The sequence below is a fragment of the Centroberyx affinis genome, unplaced genomic scaffold, assembly GCF_046629955.1.
Source record: "Centroberyx affinis isolate AG114_WGS23_722 - 3 ecotype Tasmania unplaced genomic scaffold, CSIRO-AGI_Caff_v1 ptg004308l_1, whole genome shotgun sequence".
Taxonomy (NCBI): domain Eukaryota; kingdom Metazoa; phylum Chordata; class Actinopteri; order Beryciformes; family Berycidae; genus Centroberyx; species Centroberyx affinis.
In genome coordinates, this window is record NW_027282020.1 from 87,501 (window position 1) to 114,949 (window position 27,449).

General features: G+C 42.3%; 1 protein-coding gene across 1 annotated transcript in view; it reads right to left on the reverse strand.

Annotated features, from left to right (window-relative positions):
- cacna1c (calcium channel, voltage-dependent, L type, alpha 1C subunit) overlaps positions 1–27,449 on the reverse strand; it is a 143,723-nt gene that overhangs the window by 60,063 nt on the left and 56,211 nt on the right. Inside the window, exons 3-9 of the mRNA XM_071543368.1 lie at positions 22,264–22,403; positions 16,240–16,379; positions 13,450–13,611; positions 12,270–12,469; positions 9,045–9,148; positions 1,744–1,831; positions 1,224–1,308 (exon numbers count right to left, since the gene is read on the reverse strand). Of these exons, the coding sequence (XP_071399469.1) occupies positions 1,224–1,308; positions 1,744–1,831; positions 9,045–9,148; positions 12,270–12,469; positions 13,450–13,611; positions 16,240–16,379; positions 22,264–22,403 (919 nt within the window). The remainder of the gene's footprint in view (positions 1–1,223; positions 1,309–1,743; positions 1,832–9,044; positions 9,149–12,269; positions 12,470–13,449; positions 13,612–16,239; positions 16,380–22,263; positions 22,404–27,449) is intronic.

The window sequence follows — 27,449 nt, forward strand, 5'->3', positions numbered from 1 at the left end:
GAAGCCAAAAAAGATAATTGTTTTTCAAATGCTTTCTCTCAAATCATTTTACACCCTCAGATACTTAGACACACATTGAGTATAAAATAATACACACACACACACACACACATTTCTCCTAAAATCCCTGTTTTCCTATCCTCTCACTCTCTCCCTACATCTCTCTGCCTCTCTCTCATTTTCCGTCTCTCAACTACTATTTACTGTATCTTTTCTCTGAGATCAAGCCTCCAGGTCAGGAGAGGCCAATGCTCTGCTGTCCCTCCCCAGGAGACGAAGCTCCATCCTGGGGAGAAGTGTGCCGGAGCCTGGGTGTGTGGCTGACTCCCTCTGGAGGTGTTGTGGAGAGAGATAGGGTGTTCGGTTAATTTTAGTGCGTGTGTACGTTTCTGTTTGAACACAAGTGCACACATTCCTGGGGGTGTATGTGTGTGTTTATGTATGCGAGTGTGTGTGATTGTTGTTTGTGTATGTGAGTGTGTGCCCAGAGGCTATGAGCTGCAGTCTGACACATTACAATCGTATCTAAACAGGTTTTAACCCCAGGAGGATTCTCTGCCAAAGCACACAGACGATATTAACACCTTCTCAGTCAGCCAGCCAGTCAGTCAGCCAGTCAGTCAGTCAGTCAGTCAGTCAGTCAGTCATTGAGTCAGTTAGTCAGCCAGTCAGTCAGTCAGCCAGTCAGTCAGTCAGCCAGTCATTGAGTCAGTTAGTCAGCCAGTCAGTCAATCAATCAACAGGCAAGAACTGGTCCCCCACTGGAGTGTGTGTGTGTGTGTGTGTGTGTGTGTGAGTGTGTGTTACTGGCTGTGTGCCATCACCCTGGGATGGAGACCGCAGTGAGTTCATTACCTATACACCAAATAGTAGAGCTTGACCCTGTCACTCAACACACACACAGACACACACACACACACACACACGAACAGACACAGCTAGCTATCCTCACAGCCTCTTGGTGCATTGAGCACGAAATAACTGCAGACACAAACACATGGCCATTCCAACAGTAATAGGCAATTGCTCTCTGTACCTCTTTCTCGCTCTTTCTCTCTCTCGCTCTCTCTCTCTCTTACACACACACACACCACCCACTTGCCAACACCACCACAAAATAATTGTTAAATAAGACATGCATAGTCAACTCTACAGCACTTGCACACACACACACACACACACACACACACACACACACACATTCCCCCCGCAGTTGTACTCACGATTTCTGGGTTTGTCGTCGTCCAGCCCCTCCTCTTCATTCTCTGGGTCGATGTCTTCAGCCTGAGTGATCCAGTCTAGATAGCCCTGCATTCACACACACACACATACATAGAGAGAAAAACATTGAAAACACTGACTTTTCATTAACACTAGAAAGACCAAACCACAGTCAATTGATGACTGTTTGGAATTTTATCTAAATCATGCAAGGATATAGTATTTGTAACTATATCCTCTTCAGTTCATTGCTTTTTAGACTTCTCTTAAACCTCCATAATCCTTTGGCCTTGTTGCTTGTTAGTGTTACATGGTGTTCAAAAATTCATGAAGTAAAAGTAACATGTTGTCCTCATATATATTTAATCCCTCACACCTAGTGGCCTCGCTGAAACACATCACTGGCGGCCTTAGGATTTCAACTGTTACATAGCTTCATGATGGTCCTGAATGAAACATACACACACACACACTCACACACATGCACACACACACACACACACACACATACACCAGGCCCACCTTGAGGTCCTCCTCCAATTGTTGTTTTTCTCTGAGTTTCTGGAAGTCTCCACGGGCCTTGGCCTTCTCCCTCTCCTTGGAGAACTCTCTGGGAGGAGGAGAGAGCGATGGATAGATGGAGAGAGGAGTGAAGGAAGATAGAAGGAATTGAGAAGGATTGAGAGGGAGAGATATAGAACGAAGCAGAGGGAGAAAGAGAAAAAGAAAGAGAATCTGAAAATCTTGAATGAAGGCATGTGAAGTAATTCAAAGTCATGTGACAATATTGCAATAATAGTCCTCTAATAGACAATAGAACGTTATTCTTCATTGAAAACCCATTCAGAAGTAGGAAGGGAAAACCTGCTGAAGAGAAAAAACAGGTGAAGTGAAGAGAGAAAAGCTCTGCCAAGAAGAAAAGATATTAGTGCGCAAATTCAGAGAAGAAAGCACATCCAGGGTTAGGGTTAGGGTTAGACGAAAATGTTTGCCGCTGATCAACTTTCAGCACAGTTGGGATGCTTCCAGTCAGAAATTATCACTCGACAACATGATTTTCTTTCTATTGTACAGTAGGTCTAATTTCAGATTACTGTTCATGCATGCTAGCTGCTGCCAATCCCTCCTTGCTGCCAATTTTAAGCAGAGAGAAGTGGACAGCGGTGACCAATCCTCTCTCGCTGTAAAGCACCTGCAAGGCCATGACGGACAGTACCAAGGGTGATTTGGCAGCGACGCGGCCTCATTTTCTGGTTCATTACTTTTAGCACTGCAATGAAATAAATCTCATTTTGGTTGTAAAAAGTTCTAACAAACACTCTCACTCAGTCTGTCCATGACTTCAGTCCCAAGGTCCGTGGAGCAGCCCGCAGGTCTGTCTCTTGATGTCACAGATTCAAGTCGTGCTTCTCCGGTTTCTCATTTCCATCCATACCTTCCATTTTCTTGCTACTTATCCAGGTCAGGGTCAGTGGCAAAAGGGCGAGTCCTTTTCCCCAGCAAGTTCCACCAGCCCCTCCTGGGAGAACTAGTCCCTGCAGCGTGTCCTGGGTCTGCCCCCGGGTCTCCTCCCAGTCGGTCGTGTCCCGTACAGCCCCAGAGGGAGGAGGACTGGGGGGCATCCTCACCAGCTGAGCCACCGCAGCTGGCTCCTCTCCATCGACACCAATCGACTCCTCGGTCCAATACAACAGCCTGCAGTTCTTCATGCTCACAAATACTGATTAAATGTTGATGATGATGTCTCCTCTACTACTTCACTGCATAAAACGTCGCAAGAATTTAATGTTGTACTTAGTCTTGAAATCTTGTATTTGTCTGAAAACAAGTGAAGAAATCTTCCTGTGGGCTGAGATGATCACTTGTTTTGGAAAAATTTGACTTGCTTCTTCTGTTTTACTTTTGTTCTTTGATATGAGCATGATGTTTGAATTGACTTGATTCTTAAAGCACTTTGTAAACTCTTTTTAAAGAAGTCTTCTACAAATAAAGTTAAAGTTTATTTGTATTTTTTACTGATCTGCCTTATTTCAAGACAGTCACTTGAAAAAAAAGTCACTTTTTTTTTGCCAATGTAGATCCAGGAGACAAAAAGAAAACAAAACAACCAAAACAATGTTAGGAGGGCGGGGGAAATACTGGGATGATGAAACCTGGTGAAATAACTTCCAGGTGTCGGGAGGGAAGGGAGAATTAAGGAACATTTGATTAAAAGCTAGACTCGAGGAAGGGCAAAGTCAGGCTGGAGTTAGAGCCATATGTGGAGAAGAGATCTGGAAGAGAGTTGACAGGAACGGGGAGTCTTGGGAACATCTGCAGTTCAAAAGTGCACAGCTGCACGTGCCAGGGTCTATGACAAGTAAACTCAGCATTACAGATCCCAGTCATGAATATTATGAATGGGGATACCAGCAGAGTCAACAGATGAGACTAAAATCTAGAAATCTAGCTTGCATCTCTGCCTACTAGTCGGATATCTTGTCCTTTGTCACCTTGGGTTTGGCCGTCTCTGTTCTCCACTATGGGTTGGAACAAAGCATATAGAAGCTATATACCTACATAGCTATATACTGTATATATATGGAGAGAGGTCATCAGATGATGTGTGTGTGTGTGGTGAGAAACCCAGGGGGAATGACGGAGCTAAAGATCACCACTACAGACCGCAGACACACACACACACACACACACACATGCACACGCGCACACATACACGCGCACACACACACTCACACAAAACACAGATCAATGAGCATCAGGACAAACAGCTATTGTCTCATTCGTCTGAACATTAGCAGGAGATCCAATCCTATCGATCTCTCTCAGTGTGTGTGTGTGCGTGTGTATGTGTGCGTGTGTGAGAGGAAGAGAAAGAGAGAGATAAAGAATTCTGCTAAACTTTGAGCATTACTCTCTCTCATCCTCTCATTTCGCTCTCCTCTAATCATCTCCATCCTTCTCTGTCTCTCTCCTTCAGTATTTATCTGAATTCTTTCTTTTCCTCCTCCTGCGTCTATTTCTCTCCTTCTGTCTCTCTTTCACTTTTCTCTCTTTCATGCCCACATCGTTCTCTCTCTCTCTTCACATATTACATCAAATCCAGACAATAACAGTCCCACCCCATGTTTCTCTCTCTCTCTCTCTCTTCCTGTTTAGCCATTAGTTATTATGCCAACCCGAGACCACACACACACGCACACACACACAGAACCAGTTGGTAAAAGGTCAGGCTGTGTAGTCTGTTGACAGCATCATTAGTCAGAAGTCAGACAAAGAGTCAGACAGCCAAACCCCCCAAGCTGTTTGGACCAGATAGACCTCTATTATTTGCCACCGCATCGCTGTGGGCATCGAGAGTCGGATACAGGTCAGTCAGTCGGGGTGAGACACTTCACTCCTCTGTACCTGGTCACTATCAAAGTTCATCACGGTCTACAGCACTTAAGAAAATACTCTTGTGAAAATATAACTTAAGAAAGAAAGAATTGCACTTCATTGCAGCAAAAGAGCTGTGGGACTGCACAGAATCTCCACTTGTTTATATCCATCCATAAAAGTTGATAGGCAACAACAAATATATTTTTAAAACTTTTACACATTCACATTTTGTTGAAGTATTTATGCAAAGCTTGCTTACATGTTTGATTTATTTTCCATTTATTTGCTGAAATCTTTTCTGCCTATTCCCAAATGTTGACGCACAACTGGCGAGCTGCAAAGCGTTTATCAACATCCTTACAGTAGTGTACAAACAACATGACTTTTGTTTGACGTGATATTAGGCTGTGTGTCCACTGGGACTCTCAATTTACAGCGCTGGCTTATTTTTCTCCTTATTTTAAATGGAGAGCTGAGGGCTGAGCATGTGTTTAGCGCTCAGAGTGATGAGTGATAGTGCTATAGTGCTTAATATGCGTCCTGTTGAAGTGTCCTTGAGCAAGATGCTGAAGTCCTGCCTGCTCACTACTGTCCTCTAAAGCCAGAAACAAGAGAAAAGACTGAAGCTCTACTTAGAGTCAATTCAGCTGAGCAAAGATCAAGAGCAAAGATCTCCAACAGATTCAGCCAAGAACAGCGGCATAAAGGGAAGAAAGAGAAGTTAGTTTTTCAAATTTGGTTTCAGTGACCTTTGACCCCGCCCTTACCCGCTCAACACACCCAGAACCAAGTTTAGCACAAAGAAGGATCCGATGATGATTAAGGTGACAAAATAGACCCAGGGCCAGCTGTTCCCCACTGCATCGTTCACCTGGGTGGAGGGATGGAGGAGATGGATTGAGGAGAGGAGAGGAGAGGAGAGGAGAGGGAAGGGATGGATGGGAGGGAGGTGGAGGGAGGAGAGGAGATGAGAGGAGGGGAAAGGGAAAAGTGGAGTGAGGGAGGAGAAGGAAGGCAAGGAGAGAGGGGGTTGATAGAAGGAGAAGAGAGCCGGATGGAGAGAGATGAGAGGGTAGGATGGAGGAAGGAGAGGGCAGGGAAGGAGGCGAGGGAGGAGGGAGGAGGAACGATGGGAGGAGAGGGAGGGAAGGGATGGAAGAAGGCAGGAAGGGAGGAAGTTAGACCCTTAGTGTCTGCTCACAACAGATGGACCTGTTTGCTTCAGCAAGGTCCTGCCTGCCATCATGGAGCATTCATAGTATTTGTCAAAGTTATTCTCAGTTAGATTCCAGACAAATGTTTGGTCAGCTGTATTTGAAGAGGATCTGACAATTGATATTTATATATTGGCAGATGTATTTGGTGATTTAGGAGATAGATTAAAGATTGGCAAAACGAAACACTGAGATTTACAGAAGGCTATGAATGCTCCAACTGAGAAACAAAACAGATCAGTTTAGCATTAATTATTGGTGTGAAGAGGCTGAATGGATGTATTTCTGTGCAGAGGGAAGATTAGAAGATTAAAAAACGGTTTCATTCAGTTCAGGTCCGCTCACATTAGTTCACTTCAGGCTGAATCACTGTGGAGAGAAGGCATTATAGTTAGACAGTTTGACAGAATCCATGCAGCAAGACTCCAGTGGGCTGGGCTTGATTCATTACTGCCCCAATAACAAAGGACTCTCTCTCTAAACATCTTGTTTTACTCTTTGTAAATATGGTTTATCTAAAAATAAACAGCTATAAACAGCTTTATTCTACATGTTTTAATCAATGTGTGCACTCTTGTCATCCTCATTTTTATATTGTTTTGATTTTGAGCATTGTTTCCTAATGTAATTATAGTACTGAAAAGTATTACACAACTTTATTATTATTGTTATTATTATTATGAGTATGATTATTATTATTATTAGTAGCAGTAGTAGCAGTAGTAGTAGTAGTAGTAGTAGTAGTAGGAGTACTCTTTCTAATCAAGCTATTTCTATTTGTAAATTGTAAGAGCAACTGAAAGAATGGCTGTTCCCTTTTCAATGCAGCCTTCCATCCCATAATTTCCTTGGTTAATGCCTAGTTACCTTACAGACTCCACTCTGTCCTCAGAAGAACCTTTTTTGCCGGTTGTGTTTTCCCTGTTGTGTAAGTTTTTTTAAGCGTCCCACCTCCACGGCTGACCTGAGGGGTGAATTATTTATACCCCAGTGTGTCCCTACAGGCCGGGTGGTGCTTGTACTAAAGCAGCGTGACTTGGCAGAGCAGGGTAAAAACAACACCCAGCCTGCCTGCTGGAGCAGCATTTACGGAAACAAAACACACACACACACATCATGCTGTAGGCGGACGCCAGCACGTGCCAGTGTACAAACACACACATAGAAACACACACACACACATACACTGTAGGCACAGATACAAAGAAAGTACGCGGATGCATGCGTATGTTTATATGCACCGAGGCACACACACACATAAACCAGCACACACACACACACACACAAGACTAATGTTTTAATGCAGTGGAGTGTTTTAGGAGGAGCAGGGTCCCCTGAGAGTCTGCCTGGCCTGAACCAACAACTAACTTTACTGAAAGAGAGAGAGAGAGAGAGAGAGGGAGAAAGGAGCAAAAAGACAGAAAAAGAAAGAAAGAAAGAGTGCATGCTGCTCTGTGTTCATGTACAGTATATGCTTGTATGTGCGCGAGAGAGAGAGAGAGACAGAGAGAGAGAGAGAGAGAGAGAGAGAGAGAGAGAGAGAGAGAGAGAGACAGACAGACAGAGAGAGTATGTGCATGCGTGTGTGTGTGTGCGTGCGTGCGTGCGCTTGTTTTGTGTGTGTCCACCTGTCCATCACAGACAAGCTGTGACGGGATGTGGCCCCTGGTGGTCAACTGACATGAACATAACACAGATAGACAGGAGGCTGGTCACTACTCTGTGTGTGTGTGTGTGAGTGCCTGTGTGTGCTTGCGTGTTTTTCTCAGGTTTGCGACAAAGGATTGATTGAGTGGAACAGAAAGGAGAGACAGACAGGAGGTTTTGCTCAGTTCAGTGACCGTCAGTTCATCTTTCCTCCGCTCAGCAGGAGCCTGGCCTCTGCAGGAAGCCCAGCTCTCCTCTAACTGGACTGGTGGCTTCAGACAGCTGATATCGCCCCGCTCTTATTTATCTAGACTTTTATTCTTCCATCACTTGACTAAACCCTGCTAATCTGCACATGGACGCTGATATAAGCTATTCAGGCTATTTATCATCCTAGTTGTATTTGCACATCTGTCATTTTTGCATCTATTGCTATTCATCAACTTAATCGTACTTTCTACATCTGTGAATATGACACTGCTGGTACCATCTATGCCACTGATGCTACACTGGAACAATTCTTCAGCTCTGAATTTATTTAGTTCACCATCACACAAAGCGCAGCTGTGAGCGCTAGCATTGCACTCAAAGGTTACAAAGGAGCAATACATTACATCATTCTTGCTGCTATGTAACTGTCTAATTAGTGTTAGCTATATTATCTGTGGTAACATAGGGGATAACGTTGTGTAACATAAAAATGGACAAGAAACAGTTAGCGATAGCTTTGCTTGCTCTTGAAGAAGAGAATGAGGATGATTCTGAAACGGACAAGGTAGCTAAAGTTAACGTTACTCACTGCAAGGAACTGTAAGAGGCTGCTTACTTCCCTACAGGTGCTGCTAATTTTTTCTCTGTCCGACACTGACGTGAAGCGCGGTGGAGCGTCCAGAACATTTGACACATGGTTTGGAGGAGACGCACACTGGTTGTTTCCAAACCATTGAAAATAACTACAAAAAAGGCACAGGTGCATTCAAAAAACAAAATAATTTTAGGATATTCAGTGATAGGAGCATATGTTATATAATAGCTCACGATGTACAGTATATGTAAGATTGTGTTCAGGAAAAGATGTTTTATGCATTTTCATATCCCACTCACAAATATCTTTGTTTACTTGAATAAACAGAACATTAAAGAACTATAAATGGAAAGAGGTGTATATGTGCTTCAGTATGTAATATTCCAGCTGTTGTACAGGATTGTTAATACTACTACTACTACTACTACCACTACTACTACTACTACTACTACTACTACTACTACTACTACTACTACTACTACTACTACTACTACTACTAATAATAATAATGATATACTAAGAGTGCTTTTAATAGTGGCGAGCTGTGGACCATCAATACTGGATTTCCTCTTGCGCCCTGGATCCTCTGAGTAAAATATTGCATTCAACCATCCGTTGCACTGCAAATGTTTGGTCAAGGGAGTCTTGTTGCATGGTCATTTATCACATCTGAAACACTTCACCTAACCACATTACAAACCACACGCACATAAATACACACACACACACACACACACACACACACACACACACACAACGACGACAGCACAACCTCTTACCCGCTCAACACCCCCAGAACGAGATTGAGAACGAAAAAGGAGCCGAAGATGACGAGAGAGACAAAATAGACCCATGGCAGCTCATAGCCCATAGCATCCTGCATCTGAGAGGGAGAAGAGACAGGGGAGAGAGGGAGGGAGAGAGAGAGAGATAGAGGGTTGATACATAGGGAGAGAGAGTTGGTGGGTGGAGGAGAGAGGAGAAACAAGGGAGGTAGAAGAAAGAGAGATAATAGAATGTAAGAGAAAGATGGAGGGAGGAGAGAAGCGGGAGAAAAAAAGGGCAAGGGAGAGAGGTGTGAGAAGACAGGTAGAGAGAATGAAGAGGGGAAAGAGGGAGAAAGAGGTAGTGGCATAGAAAAGAAAAAGAAGAGATTAAATGAAAGTCAGGAAATAGAGAGGATAGAGAAAAAGAAAGAGAGAACAGAGAGGGAGGAGGTTGAGGAGAGGAAGAAAGTTAGAGAAGGAGAGAAAGAAAGGGCAAAAAAGAGCAAAGAAAGGAAACAGAAGACAAGAGCAGTGGCGTTAAAAAGAGCAGTGGAAGGAACTGGAAAAGCAAGAGTTGGAGTATGAGCGTGTGTGTGTGTGTGTGTGTGTGTGTGTGTGTGTGTAAACCCTCTTGTCTACCTTTCTGAGAGCAAGTACAAGTCCTTGTCGATGCACAATAAAAAACAACACTAAACAACACTGAGTCGGTGTGTTAACTCAAGTCCAATGTCAAACCTTTCCTCTGTGTGAGTGTGTTTACACAGCAACACATTTCCACAATGCCTTTAAAAAAAAGAGAATTTAGAGCATGTCCGTGTGACTCTCCACTGAAACCAAGGCTAATGAAATTCTATTGTACAGAGTGACACTAAAACTCTCCGTTGAAATCAATACTAATGGAAGTCTTCTATTATATTCAGTGGTAGGGGAATATGCTACGCAGTGATTTGTATATGTTACATATAATTGTTAGAACCAAGATTGGGGCTGATGTAAATGAGAGATGATGTTTACATGGGCTGATTTGAAATCTCATTACTTCACTATCCAGGGAAATAACAGATTATTAGTGTGTATGTAAATGCAGTTGCAAATGCAAATGAGTAGGTTTTGAATCACAATGCTGGGAAATATTAAAGAGCAAAACTGAATATTCCAGCTCTGTCAAGTAAAGAGCTGTCACTTTATCAGACAGAGAGAGAGCTAGATAGAGAGAAAGAGTGACAAAAAGAAAGAGAAAGAAAGAAGAAGACATAGAGAGTGAGACAGAGAGAAAGATAGAGAGAGAGAGAGACTGGTTGTTTGCTACAGCGCTGGACGTTGGATGTCATTAATCTATATTTCCGTATGTGTGAAACAATGGAAACTATGGAAATGCAGGGCTCAAACTTAATGAACCATGCAAACCAAATGTTTTTAAAGGCTCAGCGCTGGCTAAATGTTTTTTTCATTGCAAACAAACAATTTCCATAATCATTTGTAAATATAATGCTTGATAAATGGGTCCCATTCATTGTAAAGGGAGTTGGCTACACTAGTGTTTCCATAATAAGTGAACTGTGTGATATATCTGATGTTAAACTGTGTGTGTGTGTGTGTGTGTGTGTGTATGTGTAGAGGAGGTTGCAGCAGACAAGATAACAGAAGGGGTGAAGAGCTAGTAGGCTCTCTGCTCCACATGTACAGGCGCACACACATATATATACACACACACACAAACACATACACACACACGCAAAACTTAGCGATTCACATGGGTTAACTTTTTCACAAAATTCACATTAGTCAGCTTAGCATCCATCTTTCAACAAACCCACCAATTTAATTGTTAATTTAATTACTTTTTTATTCATCAAGTCATTACCTTGTTCATCAGTTCATTCATTACTTTAAGGACTGTAATGACCGGAAATTAGCACAGTCTGACTGTATAGATTTTTTATTAGAGGAAGTCCGTTGAAAGAAGACGTTTTGAAAAGCCCAGAAACCGGCAGTCATCAGTACCACATGAGTGCTTTCCAGTGGTGAGACAGACCACAGTGTGGTGGAGAATACAGTAGTTTTCAGTAACCGCCATGTTGGCTCCACAGTCCTGCTCCATGGCTGCTGCTGAGGAACTGCTGACTCTCCGCTGGGCGTCTCACCATGCCGAGGTTACGGAGGGCAGTGTTAAATATTTGATGCCAACACGTCTTAGCTCTAGAACGGCGGCAGCAACCTGGGACAGCTTTGTCAAGCTATCTATGGCTCTGGCTCACACTAGAAAAACAAACAATTACAGTTATATGTGGATGGAGTTTCATGACCCTTGGGCCCTTGAAACCTGTTAAAACCGCACTGATAAATTTTTCATTCTCTTCTTCATTCGTGTAAAATCGTATTTTTTACAGACACATACATTTTTCTCCAACAGCAGCAATATCATAATCTGGGTATGAAGCTACACCTTTGTGCAGAGGTCTAATGTAAAAGCTTTTCATGGCTCAAAAGCCCATATGGGAGTTCAATTGAACCTCCCCTAACATTGATTAACAGCATAGACTAATCTATTGGTTTATTTAGCTGGACAGGGCTGCTGCATTCTTTTGGCCATTTACTGAGGAAGGGCAGTGTGTTGGTGTGCACGCACGCCTCTGTGCCTGTGTGTATGTGTATGGTTTCTATGTGTGTGTGTGTGTGTGTGTGTATGTGCGTGTTCACTCCACAGTTGAATCAAGCGTCGGGATTCCACACACGTTCTGACTGAATCGGCGCCTTCAATTACACAGTGTATTGTCTGCATTGATTTAGCCTGAGATATGAGCTAGTGGAGCTAACACACACACACACACAACACCGCACTCTATGTGTGTGTGTGTGTGCGTGTGCCTCTCTCTGAACAATAAGTGTGCACACCTGCCTTTCTGAAAAAAGTATTTGCGCGTTATTGCTTTAAATTCTTTCTCAAAAGCACTCATGTGGCACTGATGTTAGACATATACAGCGGCTACACAGAACAATGTACACACACACACACACAGACACAGTATGGGTGGAATGGTACATGTACAATGAAAAATTCAATATGTTGGCCAAATATTGTGGGTTCCATTCATTCCAGTGACATGAAAAACTGCACCCAATGCTCCCACAATACCCCAATACTAGTGTTATTCCACACCTACACACACCTACACACACCCCCACACACCCCCACACACCCACACACACACACCACCGTTGTGGTGTCCGGCTCACCCAGTATAGCACGTCCGTCCAGCCCTCCATGGTTATGCACTGGAACACGGTCAACATGGCGAAGGCAAAGTTGTCAAAGTTGGTGATGCCGTCGTTGGGGCCCTCCCATCCCACGTTGCACTGCGTTTCGTTGAGGGCGCAGTGACGCCCGTGAGCCCCGTTGGGCGCGCAGGGTGCCGGCTTTTCCTCCGCAATGGTACCTGGGAGAGAAGGGAGGGGAGGAAGAGGAAGAGTGTTTGACTGTGTCCTTTTGGCCAAATACATTTTGACTATATCTTCAAAACATCTTGAAAGGGTTTGACTTGTTTGACTCGGATCTTTTGGTTGAATTTTGGTTGAATTCATAATTTCTTGTCACTTTAAGATGAAAGATAAGCTTTCTGGAGCCTTCTTAAACCCCACATAATTCAAAATACAGATGGGAGAGGGGAAGAGTTGGTGAAAATTTAAGTACTGCTTTGTTTGAATAGGGGTGCAGCTCACATCACAAAAGCGTCTGATCTGAAAAAATAAATATATAAATATAAAAACAGTAAGAAAAGTGCCACAGCTGCCAGAGAACAAAGGGGAATTTCTCCCTAAATATGGCATAGGGCCCAATAATTAGCACCTATTTAGCACTTTGATCATAGTAAAGTGCTCAAATGATAGCACTATTTTTTAAAAAACACTTTGATCATAGTAAGGTGCTCAAATTACATCACATTTTAATACTTTGATCATAGTAAGGTGCCCGAATTATAAAAAAGGACAGATAGAAAAACCAAACACAAGAGCCATAAAAATATAATGGAAAAAGTGTGGTGCTAATTAGATAAAATAAGCTCTCCAGTATGATGTATAGGATAATGGAGAGAGTATTGCTCCACCACTTACCCACTGCAAAGCTAATGTCCCTCGTGGGACCTATAACATCACTGTAACAACACAGGAGTCCATTTATACCTAGAGGCATTTAGGGAATATTGTTTCAATCATTTATGGTTGCTGCCATTTAAATTATTTCTCATATCGTTCATACTTGGAAACTTATAAATGATGATTTAAATAATTAACAGAGGTGATCATTTAAACTGGTCAAGGTATGTGCTGCATTTTCTCATTCCCTGGAATACAGTAAGCTGAATGGTGATGTCTTAGTGCAGTCAGAGTGTGTGTGTGTGTGTGTGTGTGTGTGTACCTGTGTGCCCGTCCCTACTGGTGTAACAGGTCTTGTGCATCTTGCCCATGAAGAGCTCCAGGCCGATGATGGCGTAGATGATGATGACGAAGAGGACCAGCAGGGCGATATGGAGCAGAGGGACCATGGCTTTGATTATGGAGTTCAACACCACCTGTAAACCTGGAGCACACACACAGTGGAGCTGGTGAGAATGCATGCATATGTATATACAGTACATATGCCTTGGAGCATCATTCAGAGCAGAGTCTTTTCCACCAAGTGCAACTGTATAAACATTTGGTGCAATAAATGGTCCAAACTCCTTTGACATAAGTGTTTATGACTGAACTTTCTTTGGTTGGAAGCCTCAATATTCTCTCTGTGCATGTTGGTCCACTTAGAGAAAGTGACTTCAATGAGTTTCCGGGAAAAAACAAAACATGGTGGTTGCAAAAGAGAACTGGTCCACGGGCAACTTTCTTGTTGGAAACTTTGAAAGATTTAAGAATTGTTGAATGCTTTGATGGTCAACGGGCTAAAAACAACGGCTACAGTTACATAAATACTTTTTTAACTAGCACAGTTGAGTATATTTTGCTGACACTGATGCTTAAATTGAAAGACAGCAGAAACACAAATGTGGAAAGCTCATAGCACATGCTCATCTTGGTATGATAAAATGTGGAATTATTCAACAAAAAAGTTTTATTCTGCTTACATATTTTGGTGCATGTAAACACACATCTGAGATCATTTGATTTCACGTTCATGTAAACAGTTTGTAAGGAATTTGTTTGAAATGATATTTTGCATGCAACTGTTGACACTGACATTTGTACTGACTCGTACATGAACTCTTAACACTAAATACCTCATTTTAACCCTTACCTACCTAACATAATCTTTAAATGGCTTTTGAAAAAGAGGATTGACAACATGTTTTGGGCACATACAAGTGTCCATGTTATCATAAACAGGATATGATCTTTACATGAGCCAGAATGTTCAGAAAAATCCTAAAATGAAGCTGATTCCAGTTGTGTGAAGCTTAGGTATTCAAACATTTTCAAAAAAGGTAAAACAATTCATATAACATAATATGACAATAAAAATAATGTGTTGAACTATCTTCAACTTCATCACTTAGTCTGTGCTGAACTCTTTGTATTCACCATCTGTCTCCTTTCTGCTAATGATTCTAAAAGGGATTTTAAACCAAATAGTTTACTGCTGTTTCTATAAGATATTACAGCCTGATTTAACAGAGATGATTGATTTTTTTTTTGACTGATGATTGATCTCAGAAACTGAAAATACTCTAAATTGTATTTTGAACACACTACAGGCACAGGAGAGGCTGCCTGGGCTGAGTGTGTAAAGCTAGCAGCGTCCTGGGCTGACATCATTCATTGTACACTGCCATGTCAAGTCAAGTGAAATTTATTTAAAAAGCACTTTTAACTAGAGGTGCACCGATGCTATCTATAATATCAAGATCGGCACAGATCCAGACACTTGAACTCAGATTGGTAAATGAATCTGTGCTGATATCGATACTTCAGTGACATGTGCTTTACTGCACTACAGTATAAACCTTTTCTGGCAGGAGGAAAAATGTCTGCTGACAAGTGAAAATGCTGAAATGCTGCTATTTGTAAAGTTCATAGGCATAAAGCCTATTGCTGAGCAGGAGCCTTGACTATGCAGGCTAAATGCCATTCTGATTTATTAGGCCTAATGTACCACACTGTTCTTTATCTGTTAACTTATTCTGAATAAGCTATTCTGGAGCATATCCTCTGGCCCATGTTATGTGTTTTTTTATTTGAGTGAGGATTGGCACACAATGGTTAGTGCATAATTTGGTCAAACAGTGATGCACTAGTTCTTGTATTTGTTTTATAATAGGCCAGTACTAGGTGGCATGAATGAATGTGAATTGAGTACTACTTGGATCGGTGCTTGTATTTGTAAATCTACTTAAAAAGTACTTGTGTCAGTTGTGAAAATTTGGTATCAGTGGACCTCTACTTCTAACAAATCAGATGCATTACAAAGGACTTTGCAGAGCAAAGTTTTTCTAAATGGATATAGGCAGCTTTGAAAACACAAATCTGTCAGTCAGTGTGCTAACCAGCTAGCAAACATGCTACCGCTCAGCTGTTGCTATGATACCAATTCAACACCCAGTCAAAATGCTGGTGGACAGGGTTCAACCTAAAGCCTGTCTACTGCAGCGCTCACAGCACTTGTAAGGCATGTTGTTCACGCTCTGAAACCAAAGGACAGAGTGTGGGATGTGTACTAGCGTCCTGTGTGTTTGCTTGTTATTGTGATCGCACACCAATTTAAGAGCTCCCAGCACACACACACACACACACACACACACACACACACACACACACACACACACACACACACACACACACACGGACTGCTGGTTTATTGATTTCTGTAGTCACTAACACAGACAGGCAGACAGACAAGTCATCTACTGCTAGTACTGTCTGAGTACCTGACAACAGGACAACAGGACTCTGTGTGCGTTTGTGTGTGTGTGTATGCGTGCATTTGCGTGTGACTGTGTGTGTGTGTGTGTGTCACATCAAACACCAATATCAGCTCCAATCTGTGGTTCATTTGCCCCCTCCTCTCCCAATCTCCCTTCACACCTGATCCCCAGAGCCTTCTTTCTTTCCTTCGTTCTTTCTTTTGTTCTTTCCTTTTTTCTTTCTTTCTTTCTTTCTTTCTTTCTTTCTTTCTTACACAGACGCACACACTCACACACACATGGCTGTCAGTACTTACTGGGTACTCCAGAGACCAGTCGGAGGGGTCTCAGTACTCTGAAGGCCCTCAGAGCCTTCACATCGAAACCTGCTGCCTTCCCTCCAATAGGAGTGGCCCCGTCCCCCTTAGTGGCCTGCTCCAAGATCGCACTGAACAACCTGCAAGACACATCATCATCATCATCATCATCATCATCATCATCATCAATCAATCAATCAATCAAACTTTATTTGTAAAGCACATTTCATACAAGCAAATGCAGCGCAACGTGCTTCACAACACAGATAAAAATGCAATGGAATAAAACAACCAGAAAAGAGGTAAAAAATAAAATAAAATAAAATAAAATAAAATAAAATAAAATAAAATAAAATAAAATAAAATAAAATAAAATAAATCATCATCATCATCATCATCATCATCATCATCATCATCAACATATGTCGATGTCCTGCTCCCACATGTGCTATGTGGTAACTTCAAGCAAGAGACAGTAAAAGAGATACAGCCAGACAGGTAAGTAATCTGCAACTGCCCGTCATTATTGCATTAAATTCAATTTTCGGTGTTGCCATTATTGTCATCCTCATCATATTTATCATGTTTATCATCATCTATAAAACAACAAATGTGTTGTCAAATCGGGGATCACACAACGAAAGTTTGTCACCAAAATTAAAAACTCAAAGGAACGGTGGAGACGTCTACGATAATCCCTAATCAAATGTTCCATGTAGAGAAGAAAACAGTTTATTTTGCTAGCTCTCCAACACAGCAATAGAAATTGTTCTATCTGTTCCCTCTGTTTTTCACAGACAAGGAAAAGTGAGACGCTTTAATAATTCGACAGTCAGCTTAATAGAACACTGTGCATGTCTCTAGTGATGAGAGGTGTCTGTAGAATGAGTTTGTAAGTATGTGTGTGTGTGTGTGTGTGTGTGTGTGTGGGGGGGGGGGGTGTACAATATGCTCACAACATTGCAAGATTGAATACAGCTCACATCCAGTGCCACATGATATCCCATCTCCCTCTTCAACCTTTCCTGTCTCTCCACTGTAATCTATCTACTGCTTAGACAAAGTAAGGGGAAATACATCATAATGCAAAAAAATAATCTTCTTTAAAAGGGGTAAATATGTTTTTAAGCTATTGCCTTTTGTTACCTATTATCCGCTGTGAAATTATTTACAGACATCTCTTTGGGTGAGAGCAGCTCACAAGCTCAAAATTATGTATGTCCAGCTGCGCTTATCTCTCTCTCTTTCTTCCTCTCTCTCTGTCTCTCTGTCTCGATCTCTCCCTTCCTATCTCTCTCTCTCTCTCCCCCTCTCTCTGAGATCCTTTAGAAATCACCATACAATACCATTTTCCAGTGAGCGCGGCTCAAAGGCCAGTCGGCGGCGCGTTAGTCACGGAGAATTATCAATTAGCACAGATGAAATGGCCACTTGAAAAGACCTCTCAAAACATATCGCCCTCTCTCTCTCTCTCTCTCTCGCCCTCTCTATTTCCCACTACCTCCCTCTCAATTTGACTCACTCTCTCTCTGTCTCTCGGTGGAAAGTGCGCCATTGAAACAGAGTATGAAAAACACATCAAGGATCCACAGTTTTGCCACGGTGGGGTGATAAAGGACAATTAGAGCCTTCAGGCGTAGAGCCACATCTAATGTAGTGGCTGTAAAATGAGTGTAGTGTACATCCATAGCTAAAGATAGCAGTTGTGTACATTCATAAAGACAGTAGAGGTTGTGTGCAATCATAAAGATAGTAGAGGTTGTAAATACTCATGTTATCTATAACTTTCACCAATCTGAATATGCACTTCATCAGTTTTTGTCTTCATCTGAAGGTTTCACTTTCTCTGTTTTCCATTGTCTTACAGCTTTTCGGTCTGTCAGTGAATTAAAAACAAAGTGGAACTGGGATGCAAGGTGGAAACAGAGGAGGAGAGAGGGATGAAAGAAAGGAGAGGAGAGTAAGAGATGACAGGGGAAGGAGAAATGAAAAAGGATGGAGAGATGAGCTGGGAGGGGTGATCTGTGAAGCCGGTGGGTTACAGAGACTTAAGTGCAGAGAGAGAGTCTACATTCTACCTGTGAATACTGTCTATACACACAGACATACACACACATGCACACACAGACATGTGCACACACACACACACACACACACACGCACGCACGCACGCACACACACACATAAACCTACACACAGTCTGTTAGCTCACTGAACCTTCACTGATATACCCTTAGGAATATGTCAGCAAGAGTATGGGCTCAGGCATCTGTGTTTATGTGTGTGTGTGTGTGTATGTGTGTGTGTGTGTGTGTGCCTCAGAGGCTGCTCAGCACCAGGTACAAGCTCTTTCACCCATATGGTGAACATTCCAGAGGGAGCGAACTCTGTCACTTCTCATCTATACACACACACACACACACACACACACACACCTACACATGCACACACAGGCAGGCTGGCAGTTAGGCACACACAAAGACAAGCACTCACTCATGCACACACAAATAAAAAGACAGCGCTGTCACATCTGAGCATTTTCTAGGTCTGTGTGTCCTCTCTGAGTGTGTGTGTGTATGTGTGTGTGTGTGTGTGCGTGCATGTATAGATGAGAAGTGACAGAGTTCGCGTGATAAGTGTGTGATAAGTTTATGGATATTTTTCTGCCTTTCTGTCCCGTGTCATTTCCATCCTTTCATTTTGATGACACTGGTTTCATTGGTCTCAACTCCATCAACAAAAGCTTTTCCATATGAACCAGGCACTGGGTCAAATGGGAGCGAGCAATTTGGACATTTCAAAGGAAAAATATATTTTGAACATGAAAAGCAGATGGTGAAAAGGGAACAAGGACACTGCTGAAGTCACTGTTCTGTATCTGACTCTGACCTCTGACCTCCTCTATCTGCATTAGATGGCTCTAATGCAGATAGAGAGACAGAGGGAGAGACAGGCAGACAGAGAGGGTGGATAACAGTGGTAAGAGTGTTAAAGGTTGTGTTTATGCCAGGGGCATTGGCAACATGATGCCAGCCAATGGCCTGTGTGTGTGTGTGTGTGTGTGTGTCCATGGGGTGAAGCCAAGCATGTTCAGTTAGTGATGGCTAATGTGAGTGAACAGTTCACTGGCTATGAACGAGACTCACTGTGCGTGTGTGTGTGTGTGTGTGTGTGTGTGTGTGTGTGTGTCTGTGTGTGTGTGTGCGTGTGTGTGTGTGTGTGCATTCACAGAGCCTTTCTTCAGGGCATGGGGCACTGTCTCTCTCTCTCGGGCACACACTTACACACACACACAGACACACACACACACGGTCAATTAGACCATTTTTATGGCATTAATGTAACTGTCAGGTCCACTGGCTATTGTGCCATTACCCCTACACACAAACTGTACACAGCTGGCACGCACACACACACACCCACACACACACACACACACACACACACACACACACAGTGTAGCAGATGGGCTATGTTGCTGAGTTGCAGATAAAGAAAACAGAGCAGAGCTTTGCTATCAGCGTCTAACAGCTAATCACTTTAGGCTTCACCAACACACTGCAGGCCACAGTTTCCTGGGGCTTTAAAACTGATTTTCTGTCTCTTATTTTTATGGTGATTGTTCTTTTTAACAGTGGTATGTATAGCATTCTAACATTAATAAATCAGTACCATATTAATAAAGTAAAATAAAATACTACATTAAATGACAGTGGTGTAATTACTGTAAACAAACAAGACCATTGGTGAGAAAATTGTCAGACTCTACCGGCCTCTACACTGCAGTTTACATTGTGTGCCAGCAGGTCGGATGTCACAGGAAACCTGATGGACATGGCAGATGGTGGAATGAGTGAAAGGTTGATGGAAAAATCACTTCCAACATGTTTATCTTCTTCAGTAAAGCAAAAGAGAAAACCTTTGACTGAAGACGAGGGCAAGCTACCACCTTGACTGTGCTACAGGAAGCAAAGGTGTTTATGGGAAATGTGGTCTTCATTTTAAGAAACACTAGAACTAACAACACCAGTGGCATGAGATAGAAGCTACCAATCATCTCTACCATTTGTTTACGGTAATTATACCAGGGTATCACAATTAATTGTCCCCCACCAAAGGAGGGACTATGGATCTCCGTTAGTTCGTTTGTTAGTTAGTCACACTGTAACGTTGACTTTGTGCTGCTAGGGGGCAGCATTGACAATGAATGGGGACTCAGTGGTAAAGCAGGTCATACAGTTAAAGTTATACAATGTGGGGGACAATGAATGGGGACTCAGTGGTAAAGCAATACAGTTAAAGTTATCATAGGTAACATAATAGTCTACACACGCTTCACACTTGGAGACATCAGACTGGGTTGATGTGTTGAAGTTGAGAGTCAATGGAGAATTTTTGGGCAAACCTCTAACCACAAGACACTGTAGTTATTGTACAGTTGTTGGACTGTTGTACTGTTATTTCACTCATCACTGCGCTACCACTGTGCCATCAGTGTTGACTACTTATATCATATTATACAACAGGTAGTTCCGACCAAGCAATGTGATTGGTCAACTAGACATTTAGAACGTGATCAAATCAGCATGACAGCACACCTAGCCGTGCTCATCACTAAAAATATTAGTCCGCCATATATTATTATACAATATATTTAAATATAACTCTGTTCAGCCTTGATGTTACTAGACACGCTGGCATCCTCCATCAGCTGTGCCGGTGAGTCGCTACTAGCTTAAAAATACATGTGAAGTTCGCGGACATAGTAGCTAAATCTGTCCATGGAAAAATTATTTTTTTCAGCAGACATCTTAGTTCTTAAGATTGAGCTAGCAAGGCAGTTTTGTGTTTATATGTGTGGTATTTATTCAGTTTGGGAAATCCCACGATCTCTAGAAAGCATTAGCTCAAGTTGGCTGGCTGACTCAACAGGGACTAGAAATCGTCTCTGTTGCTAGGTCGTTACTAAGGGTCGGCCTACTTGCTGGAGTAGTGAACTAGGTTTCATTACATAGGAGTCTACTGACGTGACTGATTGTTTTCCAGTTATCAGTCAGACCCCATGTATTTCCAGGGAAACGGAGATAACACTAGCAAAAAGTTTTTTTATTTTGAGAGCGAATTGCCCCACAATATGAATACATTTTGATTATATCTTTTATTTTGTTGGTAACCGTTGTATAATCACAATATTACACTCGAGGGTGTGCTTTACCGTCATTATTGGCACTTCAGTGATACTTACGGACCTCGGCGCACACCCTCTCACGTAATATTGCTTAATTACCACTTACCTACTGTGCAATACCATACATCACTTATCATTTAGCATTTATATTATTCATAACACTCACCCTCCTGGTGTTGTATGTTATATTGGATAATAAATTGTATTGTAGTGTACATTGTGTAATGTACGGATTGTATTTATTGCGTATTGTAGTTCTTATATTTTGTACTGTATTGAGTAAAAACAGGACAATTACAGTTACTACATTTCAAGATATGATTTGTAAGCCTAATTCTGAGGAGAGTAGGCAACAGAAATATATGGTCAATATGCCTTTTCATTGTCCCATACGAAAATGCTTATACAATTTCACTCATATTTCAAGTACACTCAGCAATCACTGACTGATGGGTGGAGCTACATCACTGGTGGGGGACAACATGTTTACTATTTGCTTGTTTGACAATGAGGTGTTAATGTTTAAACATGCAATATGCAGCACCTTTAAAAAACAGAATACAATGGAAAGAGACAGTGGGGGACAATGATAGAAGGGTTATCATCTATCAATCATACTTCAGTGTAACATTAAATACATAACATGTATTAACATATATTGATGAGTGCATGCTCTTTAGTGTGGGCAGTCCCAGTGGGAACCAAAGCCCTGATGAAGGAGCATTTAGTTCCTCGCTCTACCCATCGAGCTACACAGGTTCACACAACATATGACAAACAAAAAACATTTTCCAAGGTTTTTTTTTCTTCTTTTCTATGTGTCCCTGCCCACTCACCCTACGACTACGATGATGAAGTCTAGAAGATTCCAGCCGTTCCTCAGGTAGGCGTTGGGGTGGAAGAGCAGGCCGTAGGCTATCACCTTCAGGAACGCCTCCACCGTGAAGATGATGAGGAACAGATACTCCACACGCTCCTGGAGAGACAGAGGGGGATGGACAGCTGTAAAATCTGTTCATGTGTTTGCTAGCACTGCTGCAAGTGTAAGCCATTTAGGAAGATACAGTCAGCGGGAGAGAAAAAGCAAGAGGGGGAAAAGGGGGAGATAGGAGAGGAAGGGAGAGAGAGGAGGAGTGAGAGACAGGTAGACAAAGAGACAGATGAAGAGAATGAAGGAGAGAGGGGATTTTAGAGAGGCTTGGATGGTAAAGTTCACTTTTGGTGGTTAGAAAAACCTTTAGGTGGTTAGTTATAAGTCTGACTGCACCTGCCTAAGTAAATAGTGATTTCTCATAGCTACAACACACACACGTTCATTCAGAATTATTCCAACTAAATCATTTATTTATTCATCAGTACTAAAAAAAGAAAAAGAATGGCATGAAGAGAAGACGATAAAACACACAAAGACACACACACACACACGCCGCTGATATTGTATGTGACTTGTGAGTACTAACAGTACTGGTTGCTGCTTTATTTACTAGAACATACCGTTCTATTACTGTTGGTAATAGATGGTGGCTGCTGGTGTGTGTGTGTGTGTGTTATAATGCTATATAATAAATCAGACAAATCTTGCCATGATGAGAGACAGAAAAAGACAGAGAGAAAGAGACAAGTGTGTGTGTGTGTGTGTGTGTGTGTGTGTGTGTGTGTTTGTTTAAGTGTGAACATGTATTTGTGTAACTTGTAATATTGTACACAATCAAATCCGTTTTATTATTTCTCTCTTCCTCTCTCTTCCTGTCCTAAAAAGCTACTGTCTGAAGGTTGGAATGTACACACACACACACACACACACACACACACACACTCACACACACACACACACACACCAGGGTTCTACTACAGAGTTCCACAGAGATCGTTGCCATGGTGATGACCCCTGCCTAAGGGGATCCTGGGAACTGTCCTGAGATGACTGTGGTGTGTATGTGTGTGTGTGTGTTTGAGAGAGAGAGAGAGAGAGAGAGAGAGAGAGAGAGAGAGAGAGAGAGAGAGAGATTACATAACTTTTTGACCATCATAAAATTCCATCCACCTAATCACCCATCCGTCCCTTCTTTCTCCTTTCTTGTCAAGAATATAAATGAATGAGATCAAGACAACAGTGACAAAACTATTAAGCTTCCTTGGCAACAAAATACAGAAAATATCTCCTTTCTTGTCTCTCTCCCTCTGAGATACTTAATCTTTTAAATATGAAAAATAGCTCCATCCATCTATCCATCCATCCATCCATCACAGTCCCTGCTCCTCCTCTAGCCCAACTATTTTCCCATGGATACACACACACACACACACAGAGAGAGAGAGAGAGAGAGAGAGAGAGGGAGAGAGAGAGAGAGAGAGAGCCAGAGCGGGACAGTGACAGGAGGCCAGCCAGGTCTTCTCCCCAGGCATCAACCCCATTCCCTGGGAAGAACATCGGCCGAACCTTGGGCAAGAGGGGCGGAGCCAAGTTTACCAAAACAGCTCTACATTCACCAAAAGGGTTCAGGTGGGGGAGGGGTTAAAAAAGAAATCCCCACAAAGTTATGGTATCACAGCATTTACATTTTCAGTAGTGCTTTACTATATTACTGGCCTTATTCCAGTGTATTAACCTAGGAAAAAGTATTGGTATGTACAAAATAACACTGTGTATGTGAATCAATTTTATATTGTACTTACAAGGGTGTTAATATGCAATACAATAGTACAATTTTCATTAGATACCAACAACTTTATTGTGTACTAACAATAGTGATTGATGTGGACAGCTTATGTTAGTGTTGGATAGGCTTGTGTATACAGTAGCTATGTAAAGATTTGCTGTTAAAGCTACATTGATGTAAGAGCCTCAAGAAGTCCAGCTAAACAAACAAGCTGGTCAGTGTGGAGAGAGACTGACAGATCCTCTCAACACAAACTGTTGTGTCATTCTATTATTAGGCCAGTTAGGGCTACACACACACACACACACACACGGCCCTAGGCCATGGGAATCAGTCATCCATGCTAACCTCAGTTTTGACACAAGTGCTGCGTTTCCACTGTGCTGTTTGTAGCTGTTGAGAAGTTGATTTTTGGAGTCAGTTTAGGAAAATATGTATTTAAGTTAGATCCAGCAGTGAGAGTGCTGTGTCAGCCACAGCTACACGCACACACACACACACACACACACACACACACACACACACACTCACTTTCCCTTGTGTCAGCATTATTGTCAACGTGCATTGCTTTAAAAATTACCCATGGATCATAGCCGATTTCAGATTAGAGCTGCATGATATTGACAAAAAAATCCTATTGTGATTTTTGTGCTTAATAATGTGATTGCGATATGGACTGCGATTTGGAAGTGCTTTTCCGATGTTTAAAAATCCTCAAAAAAGTTTGACGGTGGAGTGGATGAGATGCTAATGCTGAGGATTTGCACAGTTTGAATAAAAGTGAAAGATTTTCCCTGATATGCAACTTGATTTGTAGGCCAGGCATTCTGCACCGCACCAGAATAGGTTGTTCAGGAAGCTGTCTAAAACTTGTATCTTGTTGTCTCTCTCTCTATCTCTCTCTCTCTCCCTCCCGTCTCTCTCCCCCCTCCCTCTCAGTTCAATTCAATTCCATCTAATGTGTATTATAGGCATGAAAGTATCAAGCATCAAGATAAAGATCAACATTTTTACATGAAATCCCTTTCTCCGTTTTCTATTAGTCTCTCTCTCTCTCTGTCTCTCTCTCTCTCTCTCTCTCTTGCTCTTTCTCTCTCTGTGTGCGTGTGTGTGTGTGTGTATTAATATTCAAGACCCAGACCCTTAGACCCTTCACCGCACACTGAGTATTAGCAGCCTATGTGGAAGTAATTAGTGTTTGTGTAAAACTCTCTCTCACATACACACACATACAGACACACACACATCCTCCCTCTCAAATACACACCCACTCTCCATCCCACTCTCTCTCTCTCTCACACACACACACACACACACAGGTTGTGTATCTGTTGGTGACAGGCAGACAGTGTGGCGCTGCGGAGAATAAAATAGAGAAAAACATCTGCTAGGAACAGCTCAGCTTTACACACACACACGCACACACACACACACACACACACACAGACGCAGGTACATCCGCACAGACACACATGCACACAGGCCCATATACATGCCCACACTCACACACTCACACACACTCACACACACACATACACACACATACACACACACACTCCTCTGCCTTCCGTTCATACAGACCCATAAAGGGCAAAACTAATCTGGTTAGTGACTGGAAAGAACTGAGAGAGAAAAGATGAGAGACTGAGAAAGAAAAGAGAGATGGAGGAGGTAGAGAGACAGAGAGAGAGAGAGTAAGAGAGAACGAGGGAGAGAGAGAAGGGCAGAAAGAGAGACACAGACAGGCAAAATAAGAGACAGAGTGAGGGAGAAAAGAGGGCAGACAGACAGAAAGGCGAGTAGGTGGGGGCAATAATTCAGTTAACTGTGATAGGTCAACCAAACCGCCTATCCATCAACTGGGCCAATGAGATTATGGTATCGACATTCTACCATGCAGGGGACAATGTTTCCATTTGCCACGACCTTCTGTGTGTGTGTGTGTGTGTGTCTGTGTTTGTGGCCGTGTGTTACTAAACAGGATTAGCCATCAAGTTGTTTTTTGAAAGAACCCACTGACGCATCATAGTCTAGTGTGTATGTGTGTGTGTGTGTGTGCGCGCATACATGTGTGAGCATATGTGTTTTGTGTGTGTGTGTGTGTGTGTGTGAGACAGTCCTCAGTAAACATGCAGAACAACACCTGGAACATACTGCACCAGCTATTCAACCATGAAAACACAAAACAGCAGAAATGCCATGGAGATAACATGTGTAGTTTAAAATAATTTGCTTATTCCTTATGTCGACAGCTCATATAGTAGCGGTCAGGAAAAAGCTGACAAAAACCTCCAAAAGAATAACAGCGTGATCAACTACCTGACTGCAAAAATGTCCAATTTAGTTTGTAATTTAATCTTGTATTGAGGCTTAAGGTGGATTTACAAAATCACAATCCAATCTTGTTTTAAACTCTTGGTGGTGCGGATCTGATCTCCTAAAAGCCGTGTAAACAGGGAGAAAACCCCTAGAATCTGACTTTTCCCTGTTTAGACAGGAGAAATGGTCTGTACCACTACACTGTAACACACAGCCGACATCCAATAATGATTTATTCAGATGCAGCAACCACAGCAAAATTGACTACCAGAGTCTGGAGTTGTGCACATTGCTACCGTGCATTTTAATACCAGGCTAATGATGCAGGTTTGGTTAAGGGGGAGGAAAGAACACAAACTGTAAGGCAAATAAGCTAAGGAAACAAGACTGCCTATAAACACACAGAGACATACACATGTGCACACACATACATACAAACGAGGCTATAGTAGGCTCTACATCACCCCTTACCCTCTCTCCTCTCTCTCCTCCTCTTCACCTCCCCAGTGCCTGGAATTTGAACCAGCAACCACCTCCTCTCTAACTTTAACCAACTGCCAAAAGAAATCTAAGACAGAACAAGCTGTTACAACTCTTATTTTGAAACTCTGTAAACTTAACAGTACTCAACTCTACTTTCTCTCTCTCTCTAACTCTCTCTCTCTAACTCTTTCTCTCTCTCCTAGTTCTCCCCCCCCCTCTCTCTCTCACACACACACACACTCTCTCTCTCATCTCCATTCTTCTGTCTGTCTCTACCTCCTCCTTCTTTCTTTCCCTTCCTTTCTTTCTCTCTCTCTCTCTCTCTGTGGGTGCCATCCAGAAGTTACCATAGAGACCAAGATGGGCTCCGATGTTACCATGGAAACTGTGGGCTGCAGCAGCAGCAGCAGCAGACTGTCTCTCTGTCACACACATGCACACACACACACACACACACACACACACACCCACACACACAAACACAAACACACAGATGACACTGATCAGTATTGAACCAAGAATATCCACAGCACATAGTCCTAATTACTGCTCCTCTTCTC